Here is a 15,121-nt window from a genome sequence, read left to right as displayed (position 1 = left end):
CAGAAGCAGTAGGATATTCTGTTGTATTCGCTCTTCCTTTTTTAATGATTCTTAACATCCTGTTTGCTTTTTTGACTGCACATTGAATGGATGTTTTCAGAGAACTATCTGCAATGACTCGAAGATCTCACTCTCGAGTGGTAATAGCTAAATTAGTCCCAATTGTTTGGTATTATATGTTTGGGATTATTTTTTCCAGTATTCATTATTCTACATTTATCAACATTAAAATTAGTTTGCCATTTTGTTGCCCAATCGCCTATTTGTGTGTGATCCTTTCAGACCTCTTCACAGTCTGCTTTGGTCTTAACTATCCTGAGCAGCTTATCTGCAAATTCTTCTTCGAGGGATGCTCCACCTTAGGGGTGTCAGCATCGCTGTGCCCACAGGCCAAAGATTTTCATGGCAGTGCCCTTCAGCCAGATGACCACTTATGCAGAGCACAGGCTCGAGGTGCCTGTGACAACTACTGCTTGTGTGTGGGCAGCCTGTCACCTCTGTTCTTCTCTTCTCCCCACTGGCGCTGGTCCATTTCGCTCTCGCTTCCTCAGATCTGCAAAACAAACATACAAACAATCAATCGAGATAAGAAGAGTCTTTAAACAGGCTCTGTAAACGTCAAACAGACTTCAAACGCTTAAGAAAGAAACTGACAGCAAGGAGAGCTGTTGACAAGGCTGCTTCTTAAACGGCCCCAGCCATTTGCCAGCTCCGCTTTAACGTGCAGCCAGCCGCTCGCTCATGCTGGGTTTCCTGGGATTTAGAGAGTGGTCTGCCTGTGGTGTCTCAGTCAGACAGCCACTCTCACTGTGTCTGGTGCTTGGGACACTGGCACAGAACCCAAGGCTGTCCTCGCTGCGGGGGCCTTTCAGACCGATCTCGCAGAGGCAGAAAGCAGCATTCCTGAGAACAAAGGGAGTAAACATCTTTCCTTATCTAGACAATTGCCTGATAAGGGGCCAGTCCCAGGCACAAAACGAGGGACCAATGTGGTTTACCAGGTAAAAATGCACCCTTACACTGACACCAACACTCAAATTCATAGGGGCGCTCCTAGACTGCTACAGCCTCTCTTCCGCTACATAGGCTGAAGACAATGCAAGACCTTGTCACTGGTCTGCAGCTTTCACGGACCGTACCTGCCAGGCAATGCCTGTGCCTCATAGGTCACTTGGCAGCAGTGATATCCGTGGTACACACACGTTTACAAATAAGACCCATGCAGGCTTGCTGCATAGCGGTATTCGGGTCCCACCTACACCTGCTGAGCAAGTCACTGAGCGTCCCAGCCAAGGTCAGGAGCTCCCTCACCTGGTGGATGCAACCTGGCAGTGTGTGCATAAGAGTATCTTTCCAGAGACCCCTCCTACACTCACAAGCAGGTCAATCAAACACCTCCTCCTTAGGATAGGGTGCTCATCTCGGGGACCAATTATCCCAGGGTACATAGTCCCCAAACAAGCAACTGCGACACATCAGTCTCCTTGAGGTGAGAGCAGTTCGGTACACGTGCATGCAAGTCTCCACTCAGAGCTCCAACGCTGCAGCATATGACAGCCCTGCGTTAGATAAACAAACAGGGTGGGTTATGCTCAAAACAGCCCTGCCTGGAAACAATACTACTCTGGGAGCGATGTATCCCCCATCAGGTCCACGTTGTCGTGGCTCACATCCCAGCAGACAATCTCGGTCTTGTTTTCTCAACAGGCCATGAGTGGGAAATCAACAAGTGCTCCATCCACCTCGCTTTCCACAAGTGGGGCTTCCCGGTGATAGACCTGTTTGCCACAGCTGCCAACTTTCTCTGCCCCCCATTTCGCTCCAGACATGGAATAGGCCGCAACTGTCTAGGGGAGGCATTCGCCATCCCATGGACTGCACCTTTAACGTATGCATTCCCACCGACACACCTCAGTCAGTGGGTGATAGCCAAGATAAGGCGGGATGGCGCTCAGGTTGTCCTCCTAGCACCCAGATGTCCCAGACAAACCTGGTTCCCTGATCTGCCGCTTCTCTGCAGGCGTCGTCCTCACTGCTTCCCTCCTGCTCCGATGCTCCTCACTCAACAGAACAGCTCGATGCTCCACCCAGCTGTCAACCATTTCCACCTGCATGCGCGGTGCGTGGTTGGCAGATGGACCAGGAGATCCTATGCCCACCACAGGTTTGCATGATCCTAGAGAACAGCAGAAGACCAACAACAAGACATTCTCAAAAGTGGCAGCATGTCGTATCATGGTGCCAGTTACAATCATGTGACCCAATGCAATCAGGGGGTCCACAAATACTTACTTGACCTATCTGCAACAAGTGAACCTACCAATGTGCACTATCAGGGTCTACATAGCTGCCATATCGGCATTCCACCTTCCGATTCAAGACTGTTCAGTCTTTACTCACCCTTCAGTCAAACAATTCCTGAGGGGCCTTCAAAACTTGTTTCCCCTGATTAAGGACCCAACACCGGCATGGGACCTTAATTTAGCTCTCACATTTCTCACAGGGAAACTCTTTGAACCATTGGCCGCCTGCTCCCTTGTACATCTCTCCAGGAAGGTAGCTTTCCTTGTGGAGATAACAGCAGCATGCGGGGTACGAGAGATCAGCGCTGTCATGTCAGAGCCTCCATACGCAACCTTTTGCAAAGACAAAGAGGTACTATGTACACACCCTAAGTTCATCCTGGAAGTGCTCACCTCGTTCCATTGTAAGGAAACAGTCTACCTGCTGGTATTCTTCCCCAAACCACACGCCAATGATGAACATAGGTCCCTGCATACTTTGGACGTTCAGTGAACACAGGCCTTTTACTTGCAAAGAACGCAAGATTTCCATAAGACAACTCGATTTTTCGTTTCCATGGCCACCAGGTCCTGTGGCATGCCCATTGCCAAACAGACTCCCTAAGTGGATTTCCAGCTGCGTAAGACTTGCTTACGCTTACATGGATAAACAGGCTCCTGGTAATCTTTGGGCACATTCCACGTGGGCAATGGCCACATCTATTGCCTTTCTCCAGGGTGTATCCATAGAATACCTATACAGAGCAGCAACGTGGGCCTCTGCACGTACTTTTACATGTCACTATGTCATACAGTCCTACTCTGACTCTCAAACCAAGTTCAGCCACTCTGTACTATTATCAGCCGACACACAAAATCCAAAGGTCCCACATCCAAACCTCGGAACTGCTCTACAGTCACCTAAGGTGGAACATGCACAGGGACACTCAAAGAAGAAGAAGAGTTACTCACCCTGTGCAGTAACGAATTCTTTGAGATGGTTATCCCTGTGGGTTCTCCACCACCCACCCACCCACCTCCCCTCTGCTTCGGATTACTACCTAGGAGTCCAGATCAGAGAAGAACAGAGGTGACAGGCTGCCCACATATGAGCAGTAGCTGTCACAAGCATCTTGAGCCTGTGCTCTGCATGCGTGGGAAGCTGGCTGAGGGACACTGCTATGAAAATCTTTGGCCTGTGGGTGCAGCGGAGCTGATGCACCTAAGGTGGAGCACCCATGGGGACAACCATCTCAAAGAACTCCAGTTAGTGCACAGGGCCAGTAACCTCTCCTTTTGCTATCTCACTCTTTACCCCTTTCTCCAGGTCATTTATAAATAGGTTGAATGTGATTGGTCCCAGTACGGACCTTTGGGTTACACCACTGATTTCCTCACTTCCATCTGAAAAGTGACCATTTATCCCTTCCGTTTGTTTTCTGTCTTTGAACCGGTTACCAATCCATGAGAGGACCTTTCCTCTTCCCCATTGACAGCTTACTTTATGTAAGAGGTTTTGTTTAGGGACCTTGTCAAAGGCTTTCTGGAAATCCTAAGTATGTTATGTGCATTGGATCCCCCTTGTCCATATGCTTGTTGACCCTCTCAGAGAGCTCTAGTAGATTAGTGGCATGACATCCCTTTACAGAAACCATATTGATTTTACCCCCTCTCCCAACATATTATATTCTATTCTTTACTATAGTTTCAACTAAGTTGCCCAGTTCTGATGTCACTTACCAGTCTGTAATTGCCAAGATCACCTGTTGAGCCCTTTTAAAACATTGGCGTCACTTTAGCAATTTTTCACTCATGAGGTACAGAAGATGATTTAAGGGATAGGTTACAAACCACAATTAATAGTTTTGCAATAGTTTTCAGAACTCTTGGGTGAATGCCATCTGGTCCTGGTGACCTGTTACTGTTCAGTTTATTCCAAAACGTCTGTAATAGCACCTCAATCTGGGACAATTCCTCAGATTCATCACGTAAAAAGAATGGCTCAGGATTCGGAATCTCACTAACATCCTCAGCTGTGAAGAATGAAGTAAAGTTGTTTAGATTCTCCTCAATGACCTGATAATCTTTGAGTGTTCCTTTAGCATCTCAGTCATCCAATGGCCTGACTGGTTGTTTAGCAGTTTTCTTGCTTCTGATGTACATTTTGCTATTACTTTTTGAAGGTTTTGGCTAGTTGTTCTTGACACTCCTTTTTGGCTTTCCTTATTCTATTTAATTTGGGCCTCTATTATGATGTCTTTGAAAAGTTCTCATGCAGCTTGCAGGGATTTTACTTTTGGTCATGAACCTTTTAATTTCTGTTTAACTAACCTCTTCATCTATGAATAGTCACAGAGAGGTAGCCGTGTTAGTTTGTATCTTCACACACCACAAAAAGCAGAATATCCAGATCCTGAAGAAGTGGGTCTGTCCCATGAATGCACATCACCAATAAATCATGCCGATAGTCTTTAAAGTGCTACAGGACTGCTTTTTTATTTTGTTCTCTTCATCTTTGCGTAGTTCCTGTTTCCAGAAGTAAATGCCACAGTGTTGGGTGTCTGTGGTGTTTTTCCCATCATGTGGATGTTAAATTTTGTTACGTTATAGTCACTATTTCCAAGCGGTGCAGCTGTATGTTCCTCTTGGACCAGATCCTGTGATCCACTAAGGACTAAATCAAGAACTGTCTCGCCTCTTGTGAGATCTAGAACCAACTGCTCTAATCATCAGTCATTTAAGGTGTCAAGAAACTTCATCTACCCAGTCAATATGGGGATAGTTGAAATCCCTCACTATTAATGAGTATTTTTTATTTTTATAGCCTCAGTAATCTTCCTTAGCATTTCCTAGTCAGTATCCCTATCCTGGTCAGGTGATGGGTAATATATCCCTTCTGATATATTCTTACTATCAGAGCAGGGAATTACTGTCCATACAGATTCTACGCAACATGTTGGTTAATTTAAGATTTTTACTGCATTTGATTCTACATATTCTTTCACGTATATTGCCACTCCCCCACCAGCATGACCTGTTCTGTCCTTCTGCTGTATTTTTGTACCCTGGTATGACTATCCCATAGATTGTCCTCATACCATTAAGTTTCTGTGATGCCTATTATTAATAGGAGAGATCCTTCTCTGATACATGTGTCCCTCCAAACCTGTTAGCTGTCTCCCAGCTCTTAGTTTAAAAACTGCTCTATGATCTTTTTAATGTTAATTGCCAGCAACCTGGTTACATTTTGTTTTAGGTGGAGCCCATCCTTTGAAACCCCTCTTCCCTACACCATCATCTCATCCATGCATTGGACCCTACAGGTCCAGGCTCTGCACATGAAACTAGAAATATTTCAGAGACTGCTACCGTGGAGGTCCTGGTTTTCAATCTCTTTCCTAGCAGCCTAAGTTTGGCCTCCAGGACCTCTCCCCTAGCCTTCCATATGTCATTGGTACTAACATGTTCCACCACCACCAGCCCCGCCCCCCAGCACTACACATAAGTCTATCCAGATATCTCAAGAGCACTGCAACTTTCACACCAGGCAGGCAAGTCACCACACATTTCTCCCAGTCATCACAATCCTAGCTGTCTGTGTTTCTAGTGATTGAATCCCCCATTATTAATACCTGCCTTTGCCTAATGACTGGAGTTCCCTCCCCTGGAGAAGTATCCTCAGTTGAAGAGGATACTCCAACATCATCTGGTTGGAGGGTCCCCACTACTGGATTATTTCCCTCTGCTTCAGTTGGATGTTCTCCTTTCCTGAGCCTTTCGCCTTCCTCAGCAGTACAGGGGCTGTCTGACTAGTGGTGGATTGTTCTACAGTGTCCCAGAAAGCCTCATCTCCATACCCCTCTGCTTTCCTTAGCTCCTCCAGTTCAGCCACCCTGGCCTCCAAAGTTTGTAGGTGGTCACTGAGGGCCAGGAGCTCCTTGCACCGAATGCACACATACACCACCTGCCCAGAAAGCAGGTAATCATACATGCTACATTGGGTGCAATAAATTGGATAAGCCTTACTCTGTTGCTGGGCTTCTGCCTGTTTTTCCACCCCCAGATAACTACATTCTAATAGGGGTTTTATTTAAATTAAGTGGCTTAAGTTTTAGTTCAGTTTTAAAGAATGCCAAGTGTATCCAGTCCCTTTCAAATACCCCCACTAAACTTCCTTACGAAACCTCCTGTTTGCTGCTCCTGTTCACTCAGCTCCTTGACCGCTAGGAGCAGGCTTTGTATTGCCCTGACTTTCTCAATAGCCCTGCCCCCCAGATAAGGCTTGGTGAGTGATCAAAAGGACTAGGTGAATGCCTCAGGAAAGAGAGAGCCTTATGAACGGGGGAATGTGGACAGCAGATAGTTATTTATTGGCTTAGAAAGACTGGTGACTTTAGATTTGCACCGTAAGTAAACAATGGGGTGACGCATGCAGAGGCTGAGCCACACGAGCAGATTGTGTGCCAGGGTGAATAAACAAACCCAAACAGAGGGAAGAGAGGAATGTGGAAAGCACAGGGGGAGATTTTTGTCTTGAAGTTGTCATGCCATTGCAGAAGCCTGCAGCCTCTCCAGCAAGGAGGGTGCGTCCCTTGGCTTCCCAGAGCAGCCAGAGATGTCTGACTAGCATCAGACTTTTGTGCCTCACTTCCTGCTTTCTCCTCTTCTGCAGGGTCACCTGAGTGAAGGCTACGGGCAGCTGTGCAGCATCTACCTCAAACTGCTGAGAACCAAAATGGAGTTCCATATAAAAGTAAGTCTGCTCCTCCCGCAGCCCAGGTCTGGTCCCTTCCGGTGAGTGGAGCCCTGTGGGTGAAGTCTCCTGCAGCCCCACCCATTTGGTCCCCCAAGTGTATCGTCTCCTCCTCCAAGCGAGGCCGGGAAGCAGAGTGATCGCTCCTGAAGGCCGGTGCTGCACACTAGGTCGGAGTCCATGTGGAGCTGGGGCTTGCGGACCCAGGGTCACTGCAGAGTTGCTAGGCTCCTGTCTCACAGCTCTGCTAGCTTGTCCAGACAGCACTGCCTGTGCTGCAGCCACACGGCACAATTGCAAGGCCCAGTCTTGAGTCTCAGCAGGAACTGGCCCTGGGTGCTTGCTGACCCCAGTCAGGCCGATTTGTGTGTGGGTGGAAGGGGAGCTGGGGCTCAAACCTGAGCCGGAGCCTGGGCTTTTGTCCTTGTAAGCGTGGTGTCAGGCCTGAGCTTTGCAGATCCCAGGAGTGACCTTTCACTAACCTCCCACCCAGCCCATTGCCACCCCTTGCGTTAGCACTGCCCTGCTCTGAGCATCTCTCCCCCTCCTGCTGCGCCCAGGGAAAAGGCCTTGACTTTCACTTGCTGGCCAGGGGCACGCTGTCCCAGAGCATGGGAGTGTGAAATAGACTGTTGACCTCCTTGTGTCATCACAACGTTCCTTAGCTGGAAAATGCTGATCCCTGCTGTGAGCTCCTCCCTTGGGATGCAGCACCCCCAGCCAGCCTGCCCTGGTTCAGGTGGCAGCTGGGCCCTGGGCTGGGCACTGCAGAAGGGTGCAGTGGCGGGGACCTCCATATACCAAGATCTCACTGCACCACATGCAAGTGGTTAAGAGGCTCTAGTGGCCAGGAAGGGGAACATGAGGCCTGCCCCTCCTAGTCTGGACACCATGGTGGCAAATGCTTTCCAGTACTGTGGGACCACGGCGGTCAGACTCCGAAGCAGTGTTGCGGACTTGGCAGGAGTCAGGCTATGAATCAGAAGGCGTAGGCCCTCTTCTGTTTCGCTTCCCAGAACAGCGGCAGCTGGGGAGAAGGAGGTACCTTGTACTGACTCTGCTGGCTGTAGAAAGGGGCCTCCCCACTGTGCTTTCAAAGCAGGTCCCTCCAGGTGATACTTCGGCTGAGTGGAGGGTCTCAAGCCGGCAGGCCTTGGGCCTACCAGGAGGGAGCTGCAGGTGGCCTTCACAGCGAGAGGGGCTCGCTGTCCTTTAGGTACAGTAGGCGACAAAGTTTCTTTTCTCTAGGTGACAGGCTGTGATGCCGCAGGGGTTACTTCATTACACTCTCCTTGGTGTGAATGGAATTACACACCCTGAGAGGGTGAACTCTGCAGTGCTCAGATCCTGTGGTGAGGGGATCTGTCCTCCCAAAGGGCGTTCTCATGGGCAGCCTTAGTCCTGCATTTCTTGCATGGTCCCTTTCACTGCCCCATGCCAGGCATCTGCTGTGTCATAGAATACTAGGACTGGAAGGGACCTCGAGAGGTCATCAAGTCCAGCCCCCTGCCCTCGTGGCAGGACCAAGTACTGTCTAGACCATCCCTGATAGACATCTATCTAACCCGTTCTTAAATATCTCCAGAGATGGAGATTCCACAACCTCCTTAAGCAATTTATTCCAGTGTTTGACCACCCTGACAGTTAGGAGCCTTTTCCTAATGTCCAACCTAAACCTCCCTTGCTGCAGTTTAAGCCCATTGCTCCTTGCTCTATCTGTAGAGGCCAAAAAGAACAAGTTTTCTCCCTCCTCCTTATGACACCCTTTTAGGGACCTAGAAACCACTATCATGTCCCCGCTCAATCTTCTCTTTGTCCAGACTAAACAAGCCCAATTCTTTCAGCCTTTCTTCCTAGGTCATGTTCTCTAGACCTCTGATCATTCTTCTTGGTCTTTTCTGGACCCTCTCCAATTTCTTCACATCTGTCGTGAAATGTGATGCCCAGAACTGGACACAGTTCTCCAACTGAGGCCCAACTAGTGCTGAGTAGAGTGGAAGAATGACTTTTAGTGTCTTGTTCTCAACGCTCCTGTTAATGCATCCCACTGATTCATATTTCGCTAGTGGTCCACCATGACCCCAAGGCCCTTTCCTCAGTACCTCTTCCTAGACAGTTGCTTCCCATTCTATATGTATGAAGCTGTTTCTTCCTAAGTGCAGCACTTTGCATTTGTCCTTAGGAAACTTCATTCTGTTTACTATTTCTCCAGTTTTTCCATATCATTTTGAATTATGAGCCTATGCTTCAAAGCAGTTGCAACCCCACCCAGCTTGGTATCATTTGCAGACTTAATAAGTGCACTCTCTATTTTCATTATCTTCATCACCATCATCATCAATAACCGTGAGCTCAGCACCCATTGGTGTCTGATGCCTCTCTCACTATTTCCTTCCATTTTTCCTTGTCCAGTGCAGAGTGGCTTAGTTTCTGTAGACTAGATCTGCACCAATCTACTATATCATTGATCCATTCTCTGTGGGGTCTGCCTCTCCTATTCAAACCATCCATTATGCCGAATACCAGGATCTTGATTTTTCATTGGTTGTTCATCCTGCAAATATGTCCAAATAGTTGTAGCTTGCGTTTTATAACCTTCTGCAGGAGGTTCTCTTTCAGCTGTATCTTCCTATATATTCCTCATTGGTGACCTTCTGCAGCCATCCTATTCTCAGAATCTTTCTATAACAACTCCTTTCGAATGCCAATATTCTTTTTTTCAAACCTTTCATTATCACCCATGTCTCACATCCGTACAACAGCCTGCTGAATACACACATTTTCAAGACGTCCAGCTTCATTCCTAAGCTAATCGCTTTGCTTTTCCAGATCTTACCCATCGCCTTCAAATTCGCTCTTGCTTTCGCTATTCTAGTCACTATTTCCTTCTTACAGTCTAGATCATATGTTATGTTGATCCCCAGATATGTGAACTTCTCTACATTTTCTAGTTCAATACCATTAACACTGATCTTTTTTCCTATTTTCTTATTAGTCTGTACAGCTTCCCTTCTTCGTTTAGCACCCGCACCGTTTTTGCTAGCTTCTCTTCATCTTCCTCAATGATAACTATATCATCTGCAAACCTCAAGTTGCTAATTCTTTTCCCATGCACAGATATCCCTTCTACCTCTTCCTTGATCTTGTCTATCGCTCTCTCCAGATATGCAATGAAGATACTTGACGATATTGGATCTCCTTGTCTCATATCTCTACTTGTTTTAAACCAATTTCCCAACTCCCCGCATATTCTCACCGCTGCCTCCACGTTATCATTGATATCCTTCAACTCTCTATGCCAATATCTAAATCGTTAATGAAGATATTGAAGAGAACCGGTCCCAAAATGGATACCTGCAGAACTCCACTTGTTATGCCCTTCCAGCAACAAGAATGATTAGAGGTCCCTTTCAGGGAACATGTACTCTGAGGGAAGACTGAAAGAACTGGGCTTGTTTACTTTAGGAAGGAGAAGACCTACAGGGGACATGGTAGCAGTTTTCAAGTACCTTGCAAGGAGGAGGGAGAAAAATTGTTCTCCTAAGCCTCTGAGGATAGGTTTAAACTGCAGAAAGGGAAGTTTAGATTAGACATCAGGAAAAAAATTCCTAACTGTTGGGTGGTTAAACACTGGAATAAGTTACCTAGGGAGGTTATGGAATCTCCATCACTGGAAATATTTAAGAGCGGGTTAAACAGACACCCATCGGGGATGGTCTAAATCGTGTTCAGTTCCCTGCCCTCTGGGCAGGAACAGACTCAATCTCTTGAGGTCCCTTCCAGTTCTAGTGTTCTGTGAGTCTAAGCACTTGGAGACTATCTGGTGGCACTTAGAAAAGGGCTTTATCTTCTGCACGGTGATACCTGGAAGAGATTCTCTGCTTGGCTCTGCAGGCAGGAAAACAGCATGTCCTACGTGCTTCACCATCTTCCATTCTATCCCAGGAGTGTCTAACTTATGATACCGATCCTACATCCATAGCCATATCTGTCTGACAGAGCTTCAAGGGCATGCAAGAGGAGCACCTGTCTACGACAGAGAAGCTAGAAGGCTCTGAGCAGTAGTAAATGAGATACGGAGCCATTAGGTTCTAGTCCACTGGGGTTTGAACTTCGATTGAGGCAACAGGACCCGAAAGTTTCTGCCTGCTCTGGACTGTCCACTGGCTTCTTTGAAAAGTTGGTAGCTTCTGGCCAGGTCCGTGTGAACAGGCATGTGGAGCAGAGTTAAGTGTCTGAGCTCGCACCATAAAGGGCAGAACTGGGCAGCTGCGTTGAGTGTTTGGCGTTGATTTGGCAGATGTACATGCTGGTTCCTTTCAGTTACCAAAGCCTCACCTCATCCCTACTGAACTAGCAGCCAGCTCCCAGGGCCCCTCACCCAGAGGAGGGGTCTGTGCCCAGGTTGTCTGATCTAGCGCCAAGGGTCTGCCACTGCCTATGAGCTGCTTGCTGTTGTCGGGCAGGAGCAGCCATGTGGCCAGCTGGAGGAATAGGGGCAGGCAACAGCAGATGGGACACAGCACTTGTGGGGCATGAGAGGAGGCAGCTGCCAGGGGAGCCCCAGAGCCAGTCTCCTGTCTAGATCAGAGCAGCTGTGGAATGTGGCGTGTGGCCTGGCAGTGATGCCAGAGTGTGTGGTGTACAGCCTGGAACACTGCTGGCCCGGTGGCCTGGCTAGGATGTGTGACTGTCGCTGTTCAGTGCCTTTTGAAGCCCATCCTGTGTCCATCTGCAGCGGCATTTTCCTGCACTGGCCCCTGCCCTCAGGCCAGGAGCTGGCAGGGTGGCTTTGAAAATCCAAAGAGGGAACGTTGGCTGAGGGCGGTGAGCAGTGAGCCTAGCCCATCACTGAGGGAGTCTGTGCACCCAGGCAAAGCATGGCAAGAGAAATACAGCCCCTCTCCCTACAGCCCATGGGCTGGGGTCCAGCTCAGACATCCCCCCGCACCAAAGACGAGGGCAGCTCTGTGACTAGAGCCCCTTCCTTTGGGTGTTTGGAGACCCCTGCAGGCGCACAATCCTTCCAGTACCTCTGAGGTACCAGGGCTCTGCCTCTGATCAGGGACGGCTACTTGGTCTCCACTGCGATAAGATCAGAGGGTGGAGGGATTCTCTGATTCCTCCCCCTCTCCTCCCTTGTGCAGAACCCCCGGTTCCCGGGCAATCTCCAGATGTCTGACCGGCAGCTTGACGAAGCAGGCGAAAACGATGTCAACAACTTGTAAGTCCAGAGCGCGTGAATCGGGTGGGGCACGTCCGTTGTGCACATTAGTCCTGCTGTAACAGAACCCTCCTGCTGGAAATGTGACGGGGGGAGCAGCAAAGGACAGCCAGGGCCCTGGTGTCCCACTAGGGGCTCTCCCTGGCATCACTGTGTGATCCGTGGGCAGAGCGACATGCCTGGAATGAGAACCCAGACATCTGCTCCCTGGTTAGGAGTCTGTGCCCTGTGCAGTTCAGAGCATACCTCCCATACAGAACTGCCTGCAATGAGCTGCTTGCAGACCAACCAGACGGCCACAGTAACCATGTGCGCCCCTTGGCGGGGGGCGAGCATCCCTCCTGCCTACCTCTCATAAAACCGTGCTCCCCAGGGCTGGCTGGCTGAGGAGATAGGGCTTGGGGGAGGAGGGGTCAGCTCCCTTGTCGTGGCCTTTGCGTTGTTTGTAACAGTTGTGTGCCCTGTTCCTAGCTTCCAGCTGACAGTGGAGATGTTTGACTACCTGGAGTGTGAACTGAACCTGTTCCAGACAGGTAAGGCTCTCGCGGTGGTTGACGCGGCACCTTGCCCTGCTCCATTAGGGCACAGCAGGAAACCCCCAGCTGTGGGGCAGGAGCAGCCTCGTGGTTTGTGGAGTGGGGGGTCTGAGGGGTCAGGGCCCCCATTCAAAGCTTCTCTTGGCTCTGTGGCTGTCTGTGCATCCTGCCTTAAGTGCAGGAAGGGAGTAGGCTGAGGCATCTGAGCTCATCTGTTTTCCATGCACTCCACTGGAGTTATTATTAGCTGCAATTATTTCACATCAGACCAAATGTGTCTGGCTCCGCCCCGTCTGCCCTGCTGCCTGCCTGCCCTCCGTTCAGCCGGCCGTGCCAAGCCTCCAGAACCACCTCTGCCGCCCAAAGCATATGCAGCCCTTCCTCCCTGCTCTCCTCTTGGATTCCCTTCCCATCTCCTGGTTCTCCCAGGCTTGTTTTCTGTGTCCTCCTCTTAGAGCCGTCGTGAGTGGAGAGAGCAGCTTTCCCCTTCCAGCCACATTGCTATGCGCTCCTATGAGCCGAGAGAAACAAGAAACCCATCTCCAGGATGTAGTTCTATGTTCAGCTGTCACATTCTTCCACGGAGCGCAGGAGGGTCCTGCTTGTTTGGTTGAGTTAGAGCAGGGCCAGACAGGGTTTTAGGTGCTGTCACTATAATCCAGTGGAGGTATTTGCTGATACAGAAACAGGAATAAAGCACTTGGGCAGCGTAGGGAGGTTCGTGGATGCTGTGATTTAATATGAGAGGTAACATGGTTGGCTCCTAGCAGCGAGGGGTCCCTGTAGCATGGTGAAGCCGTCTCAGTGCCAAGGGTGTAGAAACGTCATATAGAGCTGGCAGGGACCTCAAGAGATCAGCAAACCCAGTCCCCATCTATCCCTGATGGATTTTATCTATTAGCCCCAGCTCCCTAAATAGCCCCCTCAGGGACTGAGCTCTCAATGCTGGGCTTACAAGGCCAATGCACTAACCAGTGAGCTATTCCCTCCCCCTCTGGGGCTGCAGTTACAGCCAACATAATCCAGTTGTGTCCCAGTGCTGCAGGGATGTGCTGCTGTGGACTGTCAGGTCCCAGTCATGGTGGGCTCTACTCCACCAGCGTTACTGCATCTCCAGCGGGGCAATTGCTCACATGCTGGAGTGCAGTGGAGGGCAGGCAGCTGTGTCTCCAAGAGTAGGTTGCCTGGTTCTGCGCGGCGATGAGGTGGTGCACTTGTGGACTAGTGTGGGTTTCCCTGATTCTTGCAGAGGCAGGTCTGTGGCGCCCTGAGGGCCAAGCTGGGAGTAACACCGTGCAGCCTGCCACCAGAATGGGAACGGAGTAACAACAACAGAGTACATGGGAGCAAACCAAAACATAGGGTGTGATCCCATAATGGGGAGGCCGTACCCACCCCAACAGACGCCTGCAGGACGGGTCTTTCTCTCATCAGCTTGGGTGGTGTGGGAAGAGTTTGTCCAATCAGCCTCAGTAACCTGAAATAAAAAAAGCATCTGGTGTCACTGAAGGCTCCCCAGCTCCAGTGACCAGGGCCCCCCTTTGCTAGCCCCTCCTTACATACAGAGGGGGATGGTAAGGCACAATCCTGGTGACTGACTTGGCGAGAGCCCTAGGACAGGTGTGTGGCAGCCCTGGAGGCAGAGCCCACCTCTGCAGACCACCAGTCCAGGGCTTCAGCTGTGAACCCTTCTTCCTTCTCCCTCCCGGTGTCGATTCTGCGAGGGAGCAGTACGCTGCCCCCATGCCTCTGAGGGACAGAACTCCGTGTGCTGACCCAGCAGCAGCCGTGCCACCTGCCAGGTACATGTCTGCTCCGTGCAGCTTCATAGCCCCACTGGGAAGGGAGGAGGCCCCGTAATGAAGTCGGCTTTGTTTTCTGCTGCTGGCCTCAGTGGATTAAGCAGGGTTAATATCAGCTCAGCCCATTTACATCTCATTAGTGAAGCTGAGCTTTTGATTGATTCTTAAATCGCTGCTCAACCTCCCTGCTAAATGGGAGGGGAGGCAGGCAAGCCTGTGGAAATCCAAACAGCCTTCCAGTCCCTGGGCTAGGCTGAGATTGCTGGCTGTTCCACTGTGCCCAGGCTCAGCTGGGAGAGAGAACGTCTCACCCTGTGCATTAGCACAAGTCAAGCAACGGGTCCCCAGGGACCGGCCCAGTGCTCCCCCTCGGGGGAGAGATGCTGTAGCTATCAGGGAGGAGATGGAGAGACTGTCTCTCTGCTCTGATGCTGTGCACAAAGCCTGGCTACAGGTGGGATGTAAATTGGTTCACCCAGCGAGAAGTGCGAGAGGGTGTTTGTGGGGAGATGGAGATGTGCAGA

General features: G+C 49.9%; 1 protein-coding gene across 3 annotated transcripts in view; it reads left to right on the top strand.

Moving 5' to 3' along the window:
• HIP1 (huntingtin interacting protein 1) overlaps window positions 1-15,121 on the top strand; it is a 135,522-nt gene that overhangs the window by 86,105 nt on the left and 34,296 nt on the right. For 2 of the 3 annotated variants that reach the window (XM_075013446.1, XM_075013447.1), the window contains exons 5-7: window positions 6,955-7,035; window positions 12,183-12,259; window positions 12,731-12,792. In XM_075013446.1, the coding sequence (XP_074869547.1) occupies window positions 6,955-7,035; window positions 12,183-12,259; window positions 12,731-12,792 (220 nt within the window). The other variant, XM_075013448.1, reaches the window with a different exon arrangement.

Source organism: Carettochelys insculpta, chromosome 19 (assembly GCF_033958435.1).
Source record: "Carettochelys insculpta isolate YL-2023 chromosome 19, ASM3395843v1, whole genome shotgun sequence".
NCBI lineage: Eukaryota > Metazoa > Chordata > Testudines > Carettochelyidae > Carettochelys > Carettochelys insculpta.
Note: the sequence above shows the minus strand (reverse complement) of the source record. Positions and strands in the feature narration are given on the sequence as shown.